General features: G+C 38.3%; 4 protein-coding genes and 2 long non-coding RNA genes across 8 annotated transcripts; 3 read left to right on the forward strand and 3 right to left on the reverse strand.

Moving 5' to 3' along the window:
* Positions 1 to 413: 413 nt before the first annotated feature.
* On the forward strand, positions 414 to 6,056 carry LOC140793091 (U-box domain-containing protein 5-like). 2 transcript variants are annotated; one of them, XM_073144461.1, is made up of 6 exons: positions 414 to 685; positions 1,118 to 1,205; positions 1,839 to 2,024; positions 2,477 to 2,629; positions 3,268 to 4,469; positions 5,040 to 6,056. In XM_073144461.1, the coding sequence occupies exons 2-6, from the start codon at positions 1,149 to 1,151 to the stop codon at positions 5,821 to 5,823; spliced, it is 2,382 nt and encodes a 793-aa protein (XP_073000562.1). In that variant the 5' UTR covers positions 414 to 685; positions 1,118 to 1,148; the 3' UTR covers positions 5,824 to 6,056. The 2 variants fall into 2 exon arrangements, with proteins under 2 accessions (XP_073000562.1, XP_073000563.1); XM_073144462.1 differs by having other exon boundaries at positions 415 to 685; positions 2,522 to 2,629.
* Positions 6,057 to 7,184: 1,128 nt separating this feature from the next.
* On the reverse strand, positions 7,185 to 8,007 carry LOC140792733 (uncharacterized). Its single transcript, XR_012109801.1, has 3 exons — positions 7,960 to 8,007; positions 7,796 to 7,878; positions 7,185 to 7,597 (listed from the first exon to the last, which is right to left on the reverse strand). It is a non-coding gene; the product is annotated as an uncharacterized lncRNA (long non-coding RNA).
* A 2,180-nt stretch (positions 8,008 to 10,187) lies between these two features.
* On the forward strand, positions 10,188 to 12,253 carry LOC140793101 (basic helix-loop-helix protein 79-like). Of its 2 annotated transcripts, none has more exons than XM_073144472.1 (7): positions 10,188 to 10,558; positions 10,638 to 10,886; positions 10,965 to 11,099; positions 11,306 to 11,377; positions 11,477 to 11,692; positions 11,810 to 11,894; positions 11,997 to 12,253. In XM_073144472.1, exons 1-7 carry the CDS (start codon positions 10,301 to 10,303, stop codon positions 12,032 to 12,034), a joined length of 1,053 nt encoding a protein of 350 aa, XP_073000573.1. In that variant the 5' UTR covers positions 10,188 to 10,300; the 3' UTR covers positions 12,035 to 12,253. The 2 variants fall into 2 exon arrangements, with proteins under 2 accessions (XP_073000573.1, XP_073000574.1); XM_073144473.1 differs by having other exon boundaries at positions 10,641 to 10,886.
* Positions 12,254 to 12,565: 312 nt separating this feature from the next.
* LOC140793107 (uncharacterized) lies at positions 12,566 to 13,245 on the forward strand. Its single transcript, XR_012109881.1, has 3 exons — positions 12,566 to 12,647; positions 12,808 to 12,919; positions 13,028 to 13,245. It is a non-coding gene; the product is annotated as an uncharacterized lncRNA (long non-coding RNA).
* A 546-nt stretch (positions 13,246 to 13,791) lies between these two features.
* Positions 13,792 to 16,663, reverse strand: LOC140793104 (universal stress protein PHOS32). The gene is made up of 5 exons (XM_073144477.1): positions 16,085 to 16,663; positions 15,645 to 15,724; positions 15,395 to 15,513; positions 14,178 to 14,254; positions 13,792 to 14,049 (listed from the first exon to the last, which is right to left on the reverse strand). Exons 1-5 carry the CDS (start codon positions 16,326 to 16,328, stop codon positions 14,024 to 14,026), a joined length of 546 nt encoding a protein of 181 aa, XP_073000578.1. The 5' UTR covers positions 16,329 to 16,663; the 3' UTR covers positions 13,792 to 14,023.
* A 560-nt stretch (positions 16,664 to 17,223) lies between these two features.
* LOC140793099 (tubby-like F-box protein 5) lies at positions 17,224 to 20,489 on the reverse strand. The gene is made up of 4 exons (XM_073144469.1): positions 19,183 to 20,489; positions 19,005 to 19,092; positions 18,249 to 18,381; positions 17,224 to 18,094 (listed from the first exon to the last, which is right to left on the reverse strand). The coding sequence occupies exons 1-4, from the start codon at positions 19,534 to 19,536 to the stop codon at positions 17,425 to 17,427; spliced, it is 1,245 nt and encodes a 414-aa protein (XP_073000570.1). The 5' UTR covers positions 19,537 to 20,489; the 3' UTR covers positions 17,224 to 17,424.
* Positions 20,490 to 20,518: the final 29 nt, after the last annotated feature.

Below are 20,518 nucleotides of genomic sequence, written 5' to 3' on the forward strand. Positions count from 1 at the left end.
ATGAAAAAACGAACCTTGCCGTGCTCCTTTCCTTTCTGTGTTTGGTGGTGCTTGGTTTGCAAATGGTGTGCACCCACTTTAGGAGAAAAAGAAAAGATTTTGACAACAAATTCCCCAGCAAATCCATAAAGATCTTGATAAAAGGTTTATATGGGCACTGTATGCTTAATGGTTTGGGCTTTCGTTAATATATCAAATATAGTAAGAATGTGTTTTTTTTACTTTTTTTGGAGAATTATGTATAACATAAATGGGTCAGATCAGATGAGAAGAATGTGTGAAGTAAAAGATGGATACAAGGGTTAAAATAAGTGGTGCTAGATGTGTGCCAAAGTTTGGGGAAGTTAATTGGGTAGTCAAATGGTGGTATGGGCCCCATTTAACCGCTGGAGAAGAAGACCGAGCTTTCATTTCTTTGGCTAGTGTCAGCTCCGCGGGTTAGGTGCCACTCTCTCCTCTCCTCTCCCTTTTTTCGCTTCTTCATCGTCGCCTCCTCAACCCAACCCAACCCTCTCTCTCTCCTCTCTCCATCGCTACCAGTGGGCTGCTAGGATCGAGCTTATTATACCTTTCATCTCTCTGTCTCTCTGTCTCTTGGTACATACTGGTTCCTTTGGAGAATCCTTTCTTCTCTTCACACTTCATCGAGAAAGAAGAGGAGTTTGCCCTGTTCGTGATTTGAGAGGTGGGTTTTAGTTCAAAATTGAATCTTTTGCTGGTTTTGTTGGTGCTCTATTGGTTATACTGCTCAAAATTCGATCTTTAGTTGGTTTTTATGAGCGCGGGATTAGTTTCCTATTTGGGTCTGGTAAATTTTGTTTTCCTCCTTAGAGTTTCCTCTTTCATTTTTTTTTTTTGACTGTTCTTCGGGTATGTGTATTTGGGGATTCTGGCTATGATTGTTTTAACTGTTGTAACTCGATGAAGGGCTGTTACATTTGACAGATGAAATTCTAACACTGGATGAATGGTACCTTTACGATTCTAAATCATGAGCGTTCTTGATTGCTTTGACTTACTAATTTTTTTTTTCATTTTCCCTTCAGTTATCGCTATGTTCAGATATTCAAGTTTCATTTATTAATGAATTATTAGTAATTTTTTTCCTTTTTTGCAGATCAAGATCACTGAGTTTTTCTTTTCGTGTGATGGAGAGCGATGTTGCTGAAGTTAGGCATGCAGTGAAGAATTCTTCTTCTGTAAAGGTACATATGCTTGTCTTGATGTAGTCATGGATAACAAGCCATCATTGCTTTCAATTTTTTTTTCTTTCAATCAATGTTTTAGCCTCCTCTGTGAAGATTTTGCAGTAAGATTGTTATATTTGAGCTGATGGCGCATAGAGTTAGAAGTTTGTTGGTGATTTCTGATTTTAGTTCAAACTTTTCTTGAGATAACTAAAGAACATCAGCTATAAATTTACCTAAGGAGTATTATTATTTTATTCACTTGATTAACCGGTTCGTGTGATGAGCATTTTCGGTATCTGTTGGAGAATGACAAAACATAATTTGTAGAACATGCTGTTATCAAAATTATTTGAACTCTTTATAATTCTTTACTGTTTTCTTTTTTCAGACACTTTGTAATTTTAGATTCTTTTGAGATTGTCTCTGAGTTTGTAAATGTGTATGTCCAGGACAATTCTTGTGATATATCATGGGAAAGGAAAAACATATAATATTTCAAGCTAGAAATGTGTCTGCGATACAATACATAGTTTTCTGGCTCACATATGTTTGCCTCTTTGGGTCTGCCACTTCATGTTATTTATTGCTTTTCTGAAGTTTTGTACTTTATGCAGTTAATTTTTTCTCCTAACCAGTGTCCATTATTAGGTGCATGGCTCAATGTGTTTGGAGCTTAAAAAGATATTGGAGAGAATCACATCTATTCTTCCTGCAATAGAATCAGCACGACCGGGAAGCAAATTAGGGATACAAGAGCTATGTTCTTTAAACAATTCAGTTGAGAAAGGCAGGCTACTCATTCAGTACTGTGCTGAAGGTAGCAAGCTCTACTTGGTAAGAAATTCCTCTGGATTCATGATCTTAGGAAGTTTTCTCAGAATAACTTTTGGACGTTCTTTTCCTCAAAGTGAATACACAGGGATACTGCATGCACTAATCCTTAAAAAAAGGCCTCCTGGGAAGGACAAGGTATAAGCAATGTTAAACTTACCTCCTTTCCTGGAGAGGTAGTTTCTTAGCTTGAAACCATGACCGCTTTGGTGCAAAGAGGCAAGACTGATTGCCTCACAAAGGGTGATGCCCTCTACTTGCGGAAGTGTTTGAATAAATGAATGATTGCTGTTATATGTTTTTAGACTTTCTCTTTCTTTAAGATCTTTCTGAAGATTGCTGTTGCCATCATCTCCTGAAAGCCTTTGGTCATCGGTTCTGTTTATTTTATGCACTCAAGTTGAATATCTTAGTTCGTCCTAATTTTTGGGTCATCTTTTACATTCACATTTCAGGCTGCTCTCTTAATGTTTCCTGCCTTGTTGGTATACAAATTTCAGGCAATTACTGGAGAAGCAATTTTACTAAGATGTGAAAGGATAAGAAGCTCATTGAATCAAAGCTTATATCAGATTCAAAATTTGGTTCCGCTGCAATTAGCTGCTCAGGTTAATCAATCTTTATATATGACAAACTTCTACAGTTCTGCATGGAATGTGATTATTTGTAATGGAGACAACTGGAGCTCTAAAATATGGTGCTTTTCTTTTCTATATCCAAGTAGAAAGAAGTCAAAGAACTTTCCACTTTTGACTTGAATTGGATATATCTTTACATTTGCCTGTCTCAAGTAAAAGATACTAAGGCCACGTTGGCACATGATCACCCTGCTTACCTGATTAATATCGCTTCACCTTTGTGCCCTTAGGTCCTCTCCTTTTTCATCCTTCCAACCTAGTTTGGGATCTTCTATGTACATTTTTGTCCTGCTTTGTTGTGCCATCCTAATTAATCTTTGAACACACCAACTTCTTGTATGTTGTCCATTCATTAGTTCCCATTAACATTTTTATCATTGTTTATGGCCAACCTATGCTGGTATTTCATGTTTTCTTGAATGCTGCATATTGGCTTTTCTGGTTTCCATTACTTTTATCCATTTTGTCCTTCTCTTATTGTGTCTTTTTGTTTAGATTCTTTAGAAGGCTATGGACTTATTTTATGTGCTGCAAAGACATAATTAGCTTTTACCATATCCGAATGCTTCTTTGTAAGCTGTCTTATAGGGGTTGTATGTGACTTACAGGTTGCGGAAGCTATTGAATATCTTACAAATGCAAAATTTATTATTGATTCTACTGAAGAGGAACCTGGAAAAGCTATTCGGGGACTGCTACGGCAAACCGACTCAACTGAAGAACTTGAATTTGAGACCTTTAGGATTGCAGCTTCAATGTTGGATCTGTTGTCTCCAAAAGCCATTTTAGTAGAAAGACGGTCGGTAAAAAAACTACTCGATAAGATACATGGTACTGATCCAAAAAAAGAAGGGATTCTGAACCTTCTTTTGTATCTCCTGCAAAAGTATGGAAAGGACATCAAACCTGATGTTGGTAATCACACAAAGAATCTGAATGCACATAGCAAATGTTCAACCCCAAATTTATGTTCTGCGACCAGCATCATAAAGCCTGAAAAAAATGATGAGCCTGCTGATAAAGGTGAGGAACAAATTGACCTATCCGGAGCTGTTGTACCTCCTGAGGAATTCTGTTGCCCTATTTCATTGAGCCTAATGTACGATCCTGTGGTTATTGCTTCTGGGCAGACCTATGAAAGGGCATGCATAGAGAAATGGTTTTCTGAGGGACATGACTCCTGCCCTAAGACAGAGAAAAAGTTGGCAAACTTTTCTCTGGTCCCAAATACTTGCATGAAGGATCTTATTTCAAATTGGAGCAGAGAGCATGGTTTTGAAGTTTCCGAACCATGTGTGGAATCTTATTCTGGAGCCTTTCGTGTATGGGAACCTTCACATTTCCACTCCATATCAAGTCTAAAGAATGTTTCTGCACCTCTATTAGATGTGAAAGCTGGAGATTTTTTACTTCAGAGTGACCATAGCAATGTGTCTTTTATATCTTCTGATGCTAGTTACCTTTCAGATTCATCCCATGTCAGAGGCATTGAGTATCCAAAGGATAACTTTTCCCATTTATTCCCGTGGAGTGTTGATTACCAGAAACATCAATCATTCTCTAACTTTGACCATGATATGTTCCTGAGGTTCTTTTGTACCCTCTCTGAGCTTCCACCAGAGCTCCAAGGCGAAGCCATAGAAGATGTGAAAACTCTTCTTGAAGAGGATGATGAGACTTGCTATGTTGTTTTTGCTAATGGTTTTGTAGAAGCATTGATAAACTTTTTGAAGAACTCTAGCAATTCATCCAATGTTCAAGAACAGAAAACTGGCGCTCAATTATTTCTCGCTTTTCTTAATAAAAACAGGTAAACCCTTACAATTTTCTTTTCCTTCTCTTGTTTTACTTTTCAGATACTGATGCTCTGAGTAATTTGGAAAGGGAGCACATGATGTTCTATTGCCGTGATTGATTAGTTAAAGAAGCAAGAAATTGCGAAGGATTGTGCACTTTTGAGTGTTATATGGATGTGTTAAAATACCATCTTCTTAAAAGCTTAAGCTATTAGAGAAGTTGGCTTTAATCTCTTATATTTTGACAATCCTCATGTCTGGGCTAGAGACATTTTGGTGGATTTTAACAATAGATAGATTTGATGAGATTCGAACTCAAGATTTTCTGCAATGATATTGTGTTAGCTCACCATGTTTTCAAATAGCATAAGTTGTTTGAGAAAGATGATTTTAATATGTCATATTCTAATTTATAACATGATGTATTGCTAATTATTTTCAAGATCACAAAGGTGTCAAAAGGCTGAGCTAGGAACTGTTCTTTCCATTTCATACTGCTAACATTTTTTATTTGGTGTTAAATATTCTAACACTTTTCCTTCCATCTGCAATTTTCTGAAACTTCATTCTTGAATACTATGCAGAGTCGAAATTCTGTCTTTGCGTGAAGATGTGTTTCAGCTGTTGACATCTTTTCTGAATTCAGAGATTGCGATGGAAGCTTTGATGATACTTCAGAAACTGTCATGTTACTTGGATAGCAAACCTAAGATTGTGGCTTCCGGTGTTGCTCTTTCAATATTAAAATTTCTAGATTCTGAGGATGCAGAATTACTCGAATTGGCTATGAAAATTCTTTGCGAACTTTCATCTCAGGATGATATGAGATCTCTTATTATTTCCTCTGGGTGCATAGCAAAGCTGGGTTCCATTTTAACTGATGAAAGACTGGTAGAGTGTTGCTTAAAGATTTTGCGGAATCTAAGCTGTGACGAAGAAGCTACTGTATTAATGGTTGAAACCAATGAGTGTCTTTCTTCAATTGTGGAACTGCTTGACACTGGTAGCCGTGATGAACAAGAACATGCTGTATCTATTCTTTACTCTGTCTGTTCCCATAGTTTTGATAATTGCTTACTTGTCTTGAAAGAAGGTGTCATTCCAGCTCTAGTTGACATATCAGTAAATGGAAATGACGAAGGAAGAGAGACCTCGAATAAGCTGCTCCGTCTTTTGAGGGATTTGAGAAATAGTGAATGCTTCAATGACTCGTGTTCCCAATCTGAACCCATTTCTGAACTTGCAGTGGATTCTCGAAATCACACTGTAAATGAACAGCCAATTTCAAAATCTTCTGGCTTCTTCTCAAGAAAAAGGAGGTTCTTCTCAAAACATAGGATCATTGGCTCTTTTCTGAGCAGTCGGTGAGATCTCTGGTTGCAGATTTCGTGTACATATTTCCTAGCCTGACCAGGTAGTACACTCGTTAGGAAAAAGGTGAAGATATGCTTAGCTCATGATTTATTTTGATGGAATACTTGGTGAGATGTTTTACTCATCCACATGTATTTCCATTTGTTTGATATTTGATGTAGTTATTTTGTTTAGTTTGTGACCAATATGAGTGTATAAATATATATATATATATATATTTTTTTTTTTCAGCTAATGATTTCTTTTCATGGAATACTTGGTGTGATGTTTTGTTCATCCACACGTATTTCCATTTGTTCGAAAAAATAAATCATGTAATAGTTTGTTTATTTATTTATTTCTGAATCAGAGTGCATAGCAGCATAGGTACGGCAATGCGTTTCTATTCGATGACATCTATTTCATTGAGAGAAATTTGGAACTTGTGCTTTGCTTAGTATTATACAGAACACCTGTTTCAGATACTACATAATATGGACATGGGATCCTACAACCAAATGGTTCTTCCAATGAAATCAACATCTTTGCTTCAGGGAACCTCAGAAGACATTATTTTTTGAACAGATTATTAACATCACTTTTCGGCCTAGATTTTTGTTAGAAAATGATCAAATGCATTTTTACATTCAATTTTTTTTTTCTCCCTTTGAGGCTTTATATTGGTCTAAATTTTAACAACAGATATCCCTGCTGCTGTACTAAAGAATGATCAAACATACTTTGTATTCAAATATCTCAATGGTTCAAATTACTGATGTCAGTCATTTTAGGTTGCAGTTCACTCCAAGATGTCAATAGTGGAGAGTACCTCTTGGTCTTTATCCATAAACTATGCAGGCCTATTATGATAGCTGTCCTTTATGGATAAGTTGGTATGTCAACTGAATTCAATTTGTATCACTTCTCACTCCTATTTCTAGTACTGAGACTGGTAGTAATATTTGTTTGTGGGGGAGTATCTAAGCTCTTAGTCACAATCAAAGCACAGATAGCAGTAGCAGAATGCAGATTGAAAGTTGCTAAAGCCAAAACCAGCTGGAAAGCCAGCCCACAAAACCCCATTTCAGCATCAACTTTTGCATCTCAGCCATCTTTACAGTTGTAGAAAGCTCTAGTGAAGGGCCCAGAGGCATCCCATCCATAAGGATAATTGATGGAGAAGAACGGGAATTTGGAACCCAGCAAACTAGATAAGAGACATAAAGATAGCTTTCACATAATTATTCTTGCGGGATGATAGGGTGTAGCTATCAATTGTGATAAACAGCTCATTTCTAGGTGAAAGTATTGAGTATATGGAAGATGGAATTATTTCAGTCTGATGTACAAGTCTACAAGACAGAAGCATGGCATTCATAATAATTTTATATTTCATTAGTTTTCTAGTTAAGGTTTGCTTAAATCTTTTTGCACAAGATATGCTTCTTGTTGTTTTAATTTTTCTTGTACAGTGACCCAGTGGCCAATTGGTGATATTAAAAAGGCATAGAATTGGAACTTGAGATGGCAAAGTTATGACCCTCAGCTATCATTTCACAGGTTGGTAGGTGAGCAACTCTTGCTGAAGCTGGTACTAGTTGAGAATGGTGGCCAAGGGGACAAGGCCCAGGTGGGGGATGATCAACCTGAGTGCAGTTGGTTGAGTGGGTGTGTTGCAGAGTGGCCTCCATGGCAATAGGAAATAGGGACAAACTCACATGCCAAGATGGGTTGCTAACACCCTTCCCAACAATCTCCAACCTCTGCCCTTCTGCATTGCTTCTCTTCACTGCTATCAGAGAAACAAATTTATTAATCATTCTTCCATGTAAGAGAGAAATGCTTCTATCTTGCAAAAGAAATCCAAAGAAGAAAGTCTAATCCAACTCCAAACTTTTCATCTGTTGCTCTACATTTCAGTGCCTTGTCATCCAACATGATAAGTTTGTTCTTTATCTACTACTTTCCAAACTCCATTGATCTGTACCTGCACCTCTGTGAGAGGGATAAGAGAGAAGGTGATCCACCAAATGGTAGAGTCATGTGGTATGTTTGATATTAGTGGGTCTTCTGTTACATTAAAAAAGAAAGTTAAAAACAGTGGTTTTCAGCACTCTATTCTATATAGCAGCAGGGATCCTCTTTGCCCACCTCCTTTGCAGCAAAGACAAGTAAGGATAAAGGGAGCCCAGACAAAAGCCATAACTGTAGCACTACCAAGAGTGGATTAATAGGTTGATATGTTTAGAATAAAAATCAAACCAGGAGTTGTGAAGATGATTGAAAGCAGCTTTACAAATTGCAACAGTCATTATGGTGGGGGCCTCCTGAATTCTTTACATTGTGAATTCACTGTCCCATTACCAAGTTATTATATATTATGGTTTTAGAACTAGATTATATATAAATATTTTTTTAAAAAAAAGTTTGAATCTCGTCAATACACCAGTAATCTAGAAGGCATGTTTTCCACTAATGTGGTACCATTTGAGAGGATCTAAACTAATGCAAGATTTTGGTAAGAACCAAAGATTCAAGGATATTATATCAATTATATTGTCATCATTAGCATCTACCACTACCATTTATGTTCTAACTTGCATCCTATTGTTCATACAAGTCCAAAAATGTTAAAAGAGTAATTGGGTAAGGAAAAGCTAATCAACAAAGTCTCCATTCTTTTCAGAGTAGATCAACCTTATCATCTTGACTAGGTCAACTGTCTGTCTGATTTACACCAATGAGCAGATTCCCTGCAGCACTAACTATACAAAAATTTTCAGAGATATTACAGGTAGAACTATTGCCCATTTATTAGTACCTATAATTTATTTTTGTGCCACATTTACCTCCTCAATTATGTAAAAGTTATTTTTGACAGATAAAGTCTGTAAATTAATAATCCATTAAACTTAATACACTAAAAGAAGTGGGGGATAAAAAGATGACCTTTGAATAAACTTTTCATTTGGATGAAACATAGACAGAACGATAAAGAAATCTAGTATCAAGACATAAGCAGTCAAACAAAGAATGGGAAAAAATTATTAAAATATAAAAGATAAAAATCATCGTTCTCTAATAGCTTAAGTTTTTAGAGTAGTTGGTGAGTTCACATGTCATATTTTTAAATAATGTTATGTCCATCTTTATCTAAAAATATAAAACTTTACCCATTCAAGTTAAATCTACTTCTTGGATCAATTAAAATATTTCAGCCCAAAAGTGAGGGTGAGTGTTATTAGAATAGTTGGTGAGTTTATAGAAGTATGGCAATGAACCTAAAAATAAATCTTCCTCTTAGAAGCTATAAGGCGTTGTTAAAACCACAATAGACTCAATATGCACAAATATGTAATACATAACAAACCCTAAATAAAGTAGAAACTAACAGAGGGAGATGACAGTAATGTCAAGGACACTCTAGACGTAGACAAACTCTCTTAGCATAATAAATACTTAAGAAACACAAAATATATCCAAAGTACCTAAGCAAAGGTGGTGAGGAGGTGGTTTAGAAGAGTTGAAGCCGATAAAGGAGATGGTCATGACAATAGGCAAGTGGAGATAAGCTCTCTAGTATTTAGGCTAGGAGAGGGAATGGGAGGAGAAAACATCGAAGACACTCAAACCCTATCGGATAGATAGAAAAATGTTGAGATGCAACTATGTAAAAGTTAAAACCTTCCAAATGAACTATTAGTTATCTGGTTAAATTTTTTTCATTAAAAAATATCTTATGTATGTCACATGATTACTTCTAGGTGCAATTTTAGAGAAAAATAAAGAGAGAAGTTGAAGGTAACAACCATTTGATAATTTTGAATTAAGTGGAGATATTAGTGTCAAGATATCAAAATATAAAAATTTAGCAGTAGTTCAGAAGTCTAATTTTTTTCTTTTTCAAAAAAAAAAAACTGTCATTGCTCTACATTATGTGATATCAAATACTTTCGGCTGCAGGAATTCCTACAGACAGAACTACAGAGAATCCACCGTCCTCTTAAGTTACTATCCCAATGATTGGATAAGAACCGCGTAGGATCGCAAACATGGCCCAGAGGCCACGTCATCATGCTGATGCGTCGGGAACGGTGGCTCACGCGACTGACACGTGTGAATCACCCACGTGACCGTCCATACCATGTCACCACATGCAGGTGGGTGTGATGAGGTAACTCTGATTCTATCGGGTAGCATTCTTTATTGCACGCCCACGTGTCGGTCATGTCAGGGTGGGCCCCGGAGTGGATGACGAAAGGTATCTACAATCTATCCTCGCGCCCACGACGGACAGCTGTCGTCCTCCCATTTACTTTACTCACACAGTTTTATCCAATCAAAATTCATATATAAATCCCTCTCATCGCACACACTAATCATACAGAGAGAGTAAACCCCATTCCTCTTCCCCATTGCATTGCATCAAATCCTTCTATAATCCAAAAGTCCAAAATAAATAAAAAAAATTGTTGCACTGATAAGGTCATAGATGGCTCAATGCATCCCAAATTCAACGTCAGATCTCAATTGGCAACAACAACAACAACAACAATTGATTCAAGATGATGTCGAAAGACATGATCATGTTTGTGATCCGATCAAAAGAATCGACTTCAATGGATGGCCAGATTTTGATACAGCACACTATGCAGATTTTGTTGCGGCTAATGCTGGAGAGGAGATAAGCAGTAGACAAACTAGAAGTAGATCCAACAAGAGGAAGTATGAGAGTTCTTCAACTCTGAAGGTAATAAGCTTTGGTTTCTTGATAGTAAATTTTGCCTAAGAAGTACAAAATTCTAAGGCTAACAAGCATCAAAATCCAGCAGGTGGATGGTCACAATGCAGCAGAGCAAAAAGACGGCTCTAATAAGATAACAAAAGGAGGCATCTCAGAAGAAGAGGACACTTCAGAGATACAACAGCCAAACAACAGAGATGAGGGATCGATAGAAAGCTTAAAGGAGAGCAGCAAAGCATGTCGATCACCGGCGGCGACGACACCTAAGGCTGACTACATTCATGTCAGAGCTCGACGTGGCCAGGCAACCGATCGCCATAGCCTCGCTGAAAGAGTATGTGATTCACATTGCCTTCTTTTTAGATCTCTTTCTCATTAGTTGTAACATTTGTGTTTGATATTAATGGTGTAGGTGAGAAGAGAGAGGATAAGTGAGAGGATGAAGTACTTGCAAGATTTGGTGCCAGGATGCAGTAAGATCACAGGGAAAGCAGGCATGCTTGATGAGATCATCAACTATGTCCAGTCTCTACAAAGACAAGTAGAGGTAAGCTTTCAACTAATTCTTAGATCTGCTTAAAGACAAATATATTTAGAGAGGAAGAGAATTTTGTTTTTGTTTTATTTTATTTGTTTTTGAGCAAAAGGCATACAGGCTCAGTTTCATTACGAAACAAAATGCCTGCTCTATCTACCAGATAGACAAAACATAGCTGTTTAAACTAATATTTGTTTTTCTGTGGGTTTATGCAGTTCTTATCAATGAAGCTGGCTGCTGTCAATCCAAGGCTGGACTTCACCATTGATGACTTCTTCAGTGGAGAGGTTCAGATCACTCTCTCACTCTTTTTCTTTTTGGAAGAAAAAGCTAGCTAAACAATACTATACTTTTTTTTTTCTTCCTTGTTGTTTATATTAATGCAGATTAATCCTACTTGCAATTCTGGATTCATTCAAGGGACCAATATGTTACCTGAGCAATTGGATCCATCCTATCTTCAACTCAAATCACTGCAACAAGCACAAGATGGTCCTTGTTGTGGGCTAGATATGACCATGGACAACCCAGATCTGATACTCGATAGGTCCATCAGTACACAAGTACCAGTGACCCACACCTTCTTGGATTCCTGTTTCAACGTAAGGACTTATGCCCACTAATATATTAGTTTGAAAGGACTAGTGGTCACTATTTTTTTTTTTTTTTGACTGCAACTAGTGGTCACTAGTTATTAACATTCAGAAATAAATGTCCAGGTTCATGGGTGTTCTTCTCCTTGGGAGTATGCATTACAACTCCACCAAGAAAGAGAATCTACATTGCCGTTCCAATCATTACAAGGTACAAACCAGTGTGACTAAAATGAGTAGTTGCAAAAAGATAGCTTTTCTGAAATTTTGTTCTCTCAGACGTCTGATAAATTCGTCAAACTTTTTTCTGCAGGAGATTTGTTACCTAGCAATCCTAAGATGGAGATTTGAGATGATGTTTAAACTGTAGAAATTAGGATTGCCAATTGCTGGAGTTGAGATTCTTTCCTGAGTACATCTATTAGTACTTCAGATGATGGTTCCGACAGCAGTGTTAATAGGAGTTGAATGTACCAAATTGACTCTTTTCCTATTTTTGTTGTATACTTTCTAGAGAAGAGTGTACTCTGACCCTAATCCATGTATTAATCAACTACCATTTGGGTTAAATCGCTAGTGATTGTACATAAGCTATCTGTTTTATTATCAACTAGGTCATTAAATCAAAATCCTTTGCGTTATCTAATACGAACCGCAGATCCAGGATCGACCCACCGAGTATTAGAGGAGACATCTAAAACACATAAAAGGATTACATATATGAGTAGAAGCCTAAGAATCACAGATTACAAACTATGAGTTGCTCAAGGATCAATTTTTCTGAATGGCTCTTTACCTCTCTTAGCTCAAAAATTTACTTTTCAATATTTCAAAATTTATCGAGTAAATAGCAGTATCTCATTTGTTACTGAAATATTTTGTAGTTGTGCAGTACCTGGGATAAAATGAGCTATCCCTTATGATAGCAATCCAGTACCAAATACATTACCCTTGCTATCATCAGGTGAAGCACACTGTTCTACTACATCTTGTTTGGTCCCATAACACAGTATCTAGCATTGTCATGCATGCATCTTCTCACCATCTTCCCATTGTGTTTGACTGTTTGGAGTTAATCTCTCATTCCTTTTTCTATGGTAAAGGTTGAGCTTTCTCTGGTCCAGGGCTAATAAATGGTAGAGGAGGATTTTATCAGACAAAAGGATCTGCTGAAAGAGATGTAACATTGTGCCTTCCCTTTCTGGGTGACCCCATCAAGATTGGGAACATCTTCTTGTACTGTGACAGTATTTTCCTCTGTTCATTTGCATATTTGCTTTGAAAATTTTCCTTCTTGCTTTTTTCCACTGACAAAGATGTAACTGACCACTATGTGAACCTCAGGATCTATATCACAAACGCAGAGGGGAAAAAACAAGGAGATCGAGGAGCGAATCTTTGGACCAAAATCCAAACAGGAGGCATTTGGACACCACTCTTCCATGACCAATATTCCAAATATATCAAGATATCTTTTATGGTCACATAAAGTCTTTGAAGTGCCCTGTTGACCAAATTAACATCTCACAATCAATATAAATCACGACAATCTATTCTAAACAGATACCTGATTCGACAAAACATTAATAGATAGTACTACAGCTCATCATAATCCTACAACAAAATTCCAAAATTCACAATGCATAACTTTTATTTTGAATTATTCTCTCTTGTACCATACCTTTGTTGGTTGCGAAATGTGTCCACATTGCTACATTTTGGATGCATACCAGATACCAGATTTTCCCAAATAATTTGCAGAAGTAACAAATGAAGTACTTAGATCCTCCCAAATAATTTGCAGAAGTCAGCCGCTCACCAATGTTCGTGTTGAAAGACACTTCGGAAGGTCATAATTAGCTGCCAAGTTATGCAGAAGTAAAAGAAGCTAAAAAGAAAATCTCTGACTAATTCAATAACCTGTTACAGGCTGCCAAGAATTGCAGAGTATTACTGTCCTCACACTGCTGTACTCGGAATCATGCCTTTACAATGTTTTTCAGCTTTATGTCGTGACCAAAATTTAGATTGCGAGATAATTTTATAGACCAAGAAGTAAAATAGATACCCACAGAAGTGTAATGTAATTCTCCTTCTCAGTGACAACATTTAACAACAATATTCCGTGTCATTCTATTGCAAACATATAGCTATATTGTAATGTTATTCTCTATCGCAACAATACTATTACAAGCCACAGACAAATTCCTAAACGTCTCTGTATATATCACTGTAACCCGATGTCTTTGTTCACATAGAGCAGACATGCCACAAGCCCAAGGGAGAGTTTTACCAGCATACACACCACAATGTTGATAAGAGTACATCAATTTTTCTTAACTAGATCACGGACTGCTCACCGGCTTCTGTAAGACAACAGAAAACTTTGTTAAGATACCTGGTGCCTGAAATGTTTGGAGAATGATAGGTAATAAAAGGATGTCATATTGTAGTAAAATATGGTGATGTACTCAAAAGACATTTAAGTGACAACCTTGTCCTGGGACTATAATGATAGGAGCCGCCTTGCAATTATGGAAGCAGTATTCGCTAACGCTACCCTGCAAAACACTGAAAATGAAAAGGATCTCCTGAGTACATGTAAAAGTTGCATTTGGAGCTATCAATAGAAGATTGATATATAAAATATTACATATATATTTATATATAACATGGGCCAAACTTATGTTCAAGGAATCCATACATACTTGTGTCCGGAAAGGTGCTTCTTTTTCATATTTATGAAAGCAAAATTATACAAGATTAGAGAGTAAAAGATCCTTCAACTGAATGACCGATTGAACCATAGTATCATACTGAACTAGTATAGTACAAATTGCAATAGAGGAAAGATTTGCTTTTCATCAAGAAAATTTCCCTGGAAAATAGAAAGCAAAGTCTATATAATCCTCTCTAACATTCATTCTACCTCCGTCATCTTTCATTTGCCTGAATCTAGAAACATTTAGAAGGCCAGCAAATCTCACTACGTTTACAAAAGGTCACCCAATTTTAACTTTCAACATATGAGTAGAAATTTATAATTTTCCATCTTACATTAACAATGGAAAAAACGGAACTTCAGGTTGAGTTTTCACATTTCCATAGAAAGATCTATCATAAGCTTTGGTCCCTAAAGTGTCCCTCGATATGAAAAGCAATTTCTGCATTACTATCAAACTTTATTCCTATCAATATGGATATTTGCAGCAAAAACTATTTAACACAAATTGCATATTTAATTCAGTTTCAGTCACACTATTGTCATTCCCTTCACCTTGTTCATTCAGACTTCAGAGTGATACCACTAAACATGTGACCATTACAGGAAATCAGGGTGGTGCCAATCATAACAAGAAGCTTAATTTTGGCTCTGATCAAGCTCATCAATTAGTTCAAAAACCTTGCTCAATTAATATACAAGCTAGATGCAAGGCATGTTCAATTTGACTCATCTTACGGCCTGAATAGATCATATCAGATATCAATTAATGCGATAAGTATCAAATATTTCTACTATATTTCAAACTAAAGATTGGTTCATTAGACTTTAAACTACCATCTCCTTCAACGGTGCACTTTGAAACACACTAAAGAAGGGTTTTGTTGCAAGTATAATTTTATTCACATCAGAAATTTGACAAGAGTAAGTATCAGATAACAATACAGAAAATATAGACTCTTGATGACATAAATTCTGATAAATTTTACCTCTGGAAGAGAGTTCTTCCACGAGTGCCCATGATAACGGCCGCCGGCTTCAACTTTTCCGCTGCATGGCAAATCGCCTTCCCAGCATCACCTTCCACGATCCGAGCCTTGGTCCGAACCTATAACCATAAGATCGTTATATAACCGATCCTGTCTTAACTTAAAATACCAATTCTACTGTTCCACCTCTCCTCCAAGTATTCCTATAAATAAACAAAAGATGGAAAAGAGGGAGAAAAAGAAAACGTACCAAAGCAACCTGGAATGCCTCCACGGCCAATTTCTCCATCAAACTACGGCTACTCTCGTACACGATCTCGTTGTTCACACCTAATAATCAATCGTTTTTTCAAATTTATTTCAGAAATGGAGTCATATCATACTATCACCTACATTCTAGTCCCCTTGTTTAAATATATTTGCAGATCTCCACCTCCATTTTCTAGCTAGTATACTTGCAAAACAACACATTCCTATATGTAAAAAGAAATATTCTCAATGTACTAATCAAAAGGCTCCTGAGTTGTTTTGTTGCAAACATAATTGAATAAAAGGAGATAATTCACATAATAACAAAAGCAAGGAAGTCTTTTGCAATATAGCTATTTATAAGTGGTGATTTGCAAATAAACACAATAGAGAACGCTGAAATAAACACAATGAGGGGGGCGTTTTGGTCAAAGAACATACTCGAGACGGCGTGGATGAGGTGGAGGGTGTCGGCGAGGCGGCAGAGGTGAACGAGGGCCCAATCGAAGGCGTGTTTGCTGTTAGGGCCGAAGTCGACGGCGACGAGGATGTCCCTCCCGCGCCGCCTCTCGCCGGTCTCCCTCTCCAGCTCCGGCTCCGGCACCACCGGGATCAGCGACGGTAGCACCACCTCGCGCCAGCTGTACTCCTCCACCTCCTCCTCCAACGGCTCCATCGATGACATCTCTTCTTCTTTCCCTTATACCCAGATTCCCAGATCGAGAGAGAGAGAGAGAGAGAGAGAGAGAGAGAGAAGAGGATTCGGAAGAAGAAATTAGGAGGAAGTGTTCAAAAGAAACAAGAAAGGTGGGATATAATGGGAGAAAAAGGTGGCGCTACGTGTAACTGCAGATATTTCTATGCGGTCTCGACTGGGATGCAGGAGTTTCGTGCAGTCAAATTTTTTGATGTTTTACAAAACAAACAGAACAAATTAATTAAAAAAAATTAATGCTAAAGGTAGATGGTTATCTTTTTTTCCCCCTTATTTTTAAGGAAAAGGTAGCGTTGCTTCTGCCTAAAATTTTAAAGTCAAAAGTATGAAGGTTACTCCGAAGGTATCAGGTCAACCTTTGCCCCAAAAGAAAACATCTGGAGGCTACTCTGTTTGACCAATTACACTTCACATGAAAAATCTCTACATTTAAAAAAGAAAAAAAAGAAAAAAAAGCACCCAAAAAAGAGGTTTCGGCAAGCTTAATCCATTCAATCTTACGTGGTTGCACGTCTGAGGAGGAGGAAAAAAAAACTACATCGACTGGTTTCGAGCTCATCTCTTTCCAGGCCACAATTCGAGAAGCAGGAAAAGTCTGCCTTTGGTCCGGCGGCGCAGAAAGGGTACGCCATTGACATAGTCAACGCTCGGCAGCAAGAAAAAAAGAGATAAAACTTGTGGTAGATTAATTGCCACGATTAGGAGATACAAATGAAGCTCAGTATCACTGTACTTTTAGTCTTGTGAAAGCAATCAAGATAACCTCCACAACTTAATAGTTGGAATGATATGATAGACAACTAGACAAGGCATCAGCATAGCATCAACAAATACCGTCATTATGAGCTATGTTCATAATCTCTAATTATCACTGCCAATAAGGTTACCTCCTTCTCAATTATACTATAGAATATAGCAAGTTACAAGCTTCCAGGGTTCATCTTTGAATAGTATATGCTTTGGAAAGTAACTCCACAATGAATACTACAGCATTGACTATCAAAGAGTAGATATACGGATTTAAGAAAAAGAAGAAGAAGAAAAAAGAGATGAATACTTTCGCCCTTCATTCGCATGCTGGCTTTGTGTCGAAGCTCGTTAAGCAGATAGCAAATGCCTGAAAAGCCGAGAGTGGATATCTGTAGTCCATTGTGAAGATGTCCTTACCTATTTTGCCAAATTGAAGAATAACTTTCTCTTGCTCTGCCAGAGAAACCTGGTGAGAAGGATCCACAGCAGCCACAAGTTGGAAGTTCTTGACAGAGGCCACAGTTACTCGCCCACGGAAGTTCAAACACCAGCACTGGAGCTGCTCATGCCACCTAGGCGCTTTGTTCTTTAAAACCAGCGGCTCCCCATTAGTAGGCACAGGTGGCTCGGATGTGAGGCTCGTCGAAGAAAATTCTATAGCTGGTTCCTTTCCCTTACTCACTGATAAGATGGAAAATTGTTCATCCAGGGAGTGGATGAAGGCAGTAGGAGTTGGGGCTGTTCCACCTTCCTGAATAGCTAAGATTGGAATTGAGTGCAAGGTACACTGCATCCTCCTTGGTCCTCGAGTTCGGAGGACATTAAGTTCATAAGAGATGGTGGCAATGTTGTAATTGCCTGCTGGTACTCTTGGAGACACCTGCTTCGAGTGAATCCTTTTGCTTTGGCGATTGTTTGATGAAACTGCAGTATCATAGGGAGGCTGGCTATCATAGACGGTGAACTTGGTGCCCAGAAAATTTGACCTGTTAAGCCTCCGATAGACAATTTGTAGTAAGGAAAGCAAACAAATATATAACCACAACAACAACAGCAACAGCAGCAGCAAAGCCTTCAGTCTCAACTATTTGGGATCAGCTAAATACACAAGTACGATGGAAAAAAGATCATATTACATACCTCAGTTTCCCAATATAAGTGCTGCTAGCTCGAGAAAAATCATCAGAAGCTAGTGAAATCACAAAATCTGTGCTGGTTGCACGTCTGACCTTGCGTGCTGCCAGCAGAAGCTTATCATTTTCTCCCTGCAGTGCTGCAAAGTTGGTATCCTCATTAACACCGGCAATGCCGTGCAAAAGAACAGATAGAATTGCCATTTCAGCAGGTTCTATAGGATGTGTCAGAAAACTTCCTTCCTGAACTACAAATTCCAGCCTTAGTTTCGTCTATAGTTTAACAAACAAAATTGCATCCACTGTTCACTCAAATATACAAAAACTACTGGATAAACTGACGCCTGTAAATCAATGTACTGAGTGCACAGAATGAAGCACCAGTTATAGGCAATCCCTTGTAATATAACAAAGCCTAAAGTGCCCCTACAGCTGCTCTCATAGAAGCGACAGAAATGTTCATACAAATGCAAATCCTATGATAAATGCTTAAACCTCATCTGGATAACAAACTGTCGCCTATATGTCAGTTGTACTATTTGGCATGAACTAGCAGGCCATCACTAACTGAAAAACACAACCAACAGGAAAGTTTGTATTCAAGTTCACATTAAAAATAGATTTTGTTGCCACCATAATTTTGCCATCAGATAACAATGAACAATATGTCATCTAGATACAATTTATTGGCAGATTTTCTGCAATCATACAATTCAATGGATAAGTATGAGATGCTATAAGAAATTGAAGAGCAGTGTCTTACATGGGCTCAATCCCAAGTACAGGCGATATGTTGATGTCGCTCGCTCCCTTCTTATAAAGCACTGAATCGGATGATCACGAGACCCGGGCTATATGAAACAACCAAAAGTAAGTAAAATTTCCATAACCAAAGCAAACACATTAATCCTGGGGATCAAGCTAAAACTTTGAAAGTCAACCTGCTTAAGGGAGATAGGAAAGGTGATCCGGCCGCATTCCTCGACTGTCCTAATGACCTCCTTTGTAAGTTCACGCCACGACCGGCACACTGCGGCACAGGCCACGACGTGCCGCCTCGCAGGCCATGAAGCCTCGCTGGCTTCCAGCTTCTGTATCACATCCAATAGTAACTCTGGCGGCAGGTTCGCCCACCTCCCCTGCTCCTGCTCCGGCACCTGCTTAGGCCAAGAATGCCGGGCGCCCCCCTGGCGGTGCCCGGCCCTTCCTTCTCCGGCCCCGCCTCCTCTCCTTGACATGCTCCCTATCCCATCTCTCATCTCCTTCAGCTCCCGGACAATGCTCTTAAAAGACATCTCCGCTTCCCTCTCTCTTCCTTCTATTCCCTCAGGTACTAAGATGGGTGTGGATCAAGAGAGGAAATAGGAAACGGAGGTTTCTCCATTAATGGCCCATTAGTCCAAAAGGGCAATAGACAGCTCAGAAATCACTGGGATTGTTGTCACAATAGAAGAAGGGATTAATGGATAAAAGTCCAATCTTTTTTGGAAGTTGGGGGAATTTCCACCTCCGATCTTGGCGCTAAGATAGAATGGATGGAGTGGGGAAAGGATAGCCACTTGAAGAATAACACGATCTCTCTCCTCTTCTCAAATCGGAAATTTTCGACAAGAATAATTTCTCCAAGAAAATAAAGACCGCAAAAATTTGAAAAAAGATTTGAGGCAAAAGAGCCTAATCTGTATCCCTTTCGAGAGAAAATCCCACCTTTTTATCCAAAAGCTCCCAGGCAAATCAATGCGGAAGAATGGAGAACCAAGTCGAGCGATATCTTTGTGGAAGCCCTTGGATGCAACAAAGGTTTGATCTTTCCATGGTCTCGATCGAGAACTCCGTCCTCCCCTGCTTCCAAACTCCAATCTTTTCGTCTCTTTCAACTCCCATTTCTCCCACTAACTCCCCTCCCCTTCTCCCCTCCTTCGAGATCCGAGAACAACCCACTACGCTTCTTCTCAAAACGGTCTCAAAAGTACCACCTTTCTCTCTCTCTCCCTCCTCTCTCTCTCTCTCTCTCTCTCTCTCTCTCTGTGAGGAATTTGGTTTTGTTTATCCTTTCTCTCTGGCGTTTCCCAAAGTTGGAGCTGCAAAGGCTATTATAGATTCCCTCTCTCTCTCTCTCTCTCTCTCTCTCTCTCTCTCTCTCTCTCTTCATGTGAGGTATCCCTTTCTCTGCCTTGGGAAGATAAAAATAGGCGAAACAGTTAGAAAGGAACTGGACCTGTGAGTCGACCTTTAAAAATTTGTAGACAGAGGTGGTGACTGGTGGCGAGTGTAGAA

The sequence above is a fragment of the Typha latifolia genome, chromosome 7 (genome assembly GCF_019914945.1).
Source record: "Typha latifolia isolate L0001 chromosome 7, TyphaL0001v2, whole genome shotgun sequence".
In the NCBI taxonomy this organism is placed as follows: Eukaryota; Viridiplantae; Streptophyta; class Magnoliopsida; order Poales; family Typhaceae; genus Typha; species Typha latifolia.

Bases quoted from the DNA above. Each gene is read 5' to 3' on its own strand.
- LOC140793101 (XM_073144472.1), top strand. From the start codon at position 10,301: ATGGCTCAATGCATCCCAAATTCAACGTCAGATCTCAATTGGCAACAA. The intron at 10,887-10,964 runs GTATGTGATTCA...TTAATGGTGTAG, and splicing joins GCCATAGCCTCGCTGAAAGA to GTGAGAAGAGAGAGGATAAG. The intron at 11,100-11,305 runs GTAAGCTTTCAA...GGGTTTATGCAG, and splicing joins CTCTACAAAGACAAGTAGAG to TTCTTATCAATGAAGCTGGC.
- LOC140793091 (XM_073144461.1), top strand. From the start codon at position 1,149: ATGGAGAGCGATGTTGCTGAAGTTAGGCATGCAGTGAAGAATTCTTCT. The intron at 2,025-2,476 runs GTAAGAAATTCC...TTCACATTTCAG, and splicing joins AAGGTAGCAAGCTCTACTTG to GCTGCTCTCTTAATGTTTCC. The intron at 2,630-3,267 runs GTTAATCAATCT...TGTGACTTACAG, and splicing joins CGCTGCAATTAGCTGCTCAG to GTTGCGGAAGCTATTGAATA.
- LOC140793104 (XM_073144477.1), bottom strand. From the start codon at position 16,328: ATGTCATCGATGGAGCCGTTGGAGGAGGAGGTGGAGGAGTACAGCTGG. The intron at 15,725-16,084 runs GTATGTTCTTTG...ATTGATTATTAG, and splicing joins CCTCATCCACGCCGTCTCGA to GTGTGAACAACGAGATCGTG. The intron at 14,050-14,177 runs GTTGTCACTTAA...GTTGTCTTACAG, and splicing joins CATTATAGTCCCAGGACAAG to AAGCCGGTGAGCAGTCCGTG.
- LOC140793099 (XM_073144469.1), bottom strand. From the start codon at position 19,536: ATGTCTTTTAAGAGCATTGTCCGGGAGCTGAAGGAGATGAGAGATGGG. The intron at 19,093-19,182 runs GTTGACTTTCAA...TGTTTCATATAG, and splicing joins TTCCTATCTCCCTTAAGCAG to CCCGGGTCTCGTGATCATCC. The intron at 18,095-18,248 runs GTATGTAATATG...GAGGCTTAACAG, and splicing joins ACTTATATTGGGAAACTGAG to GTCAAATTTTCTGGGCACCA.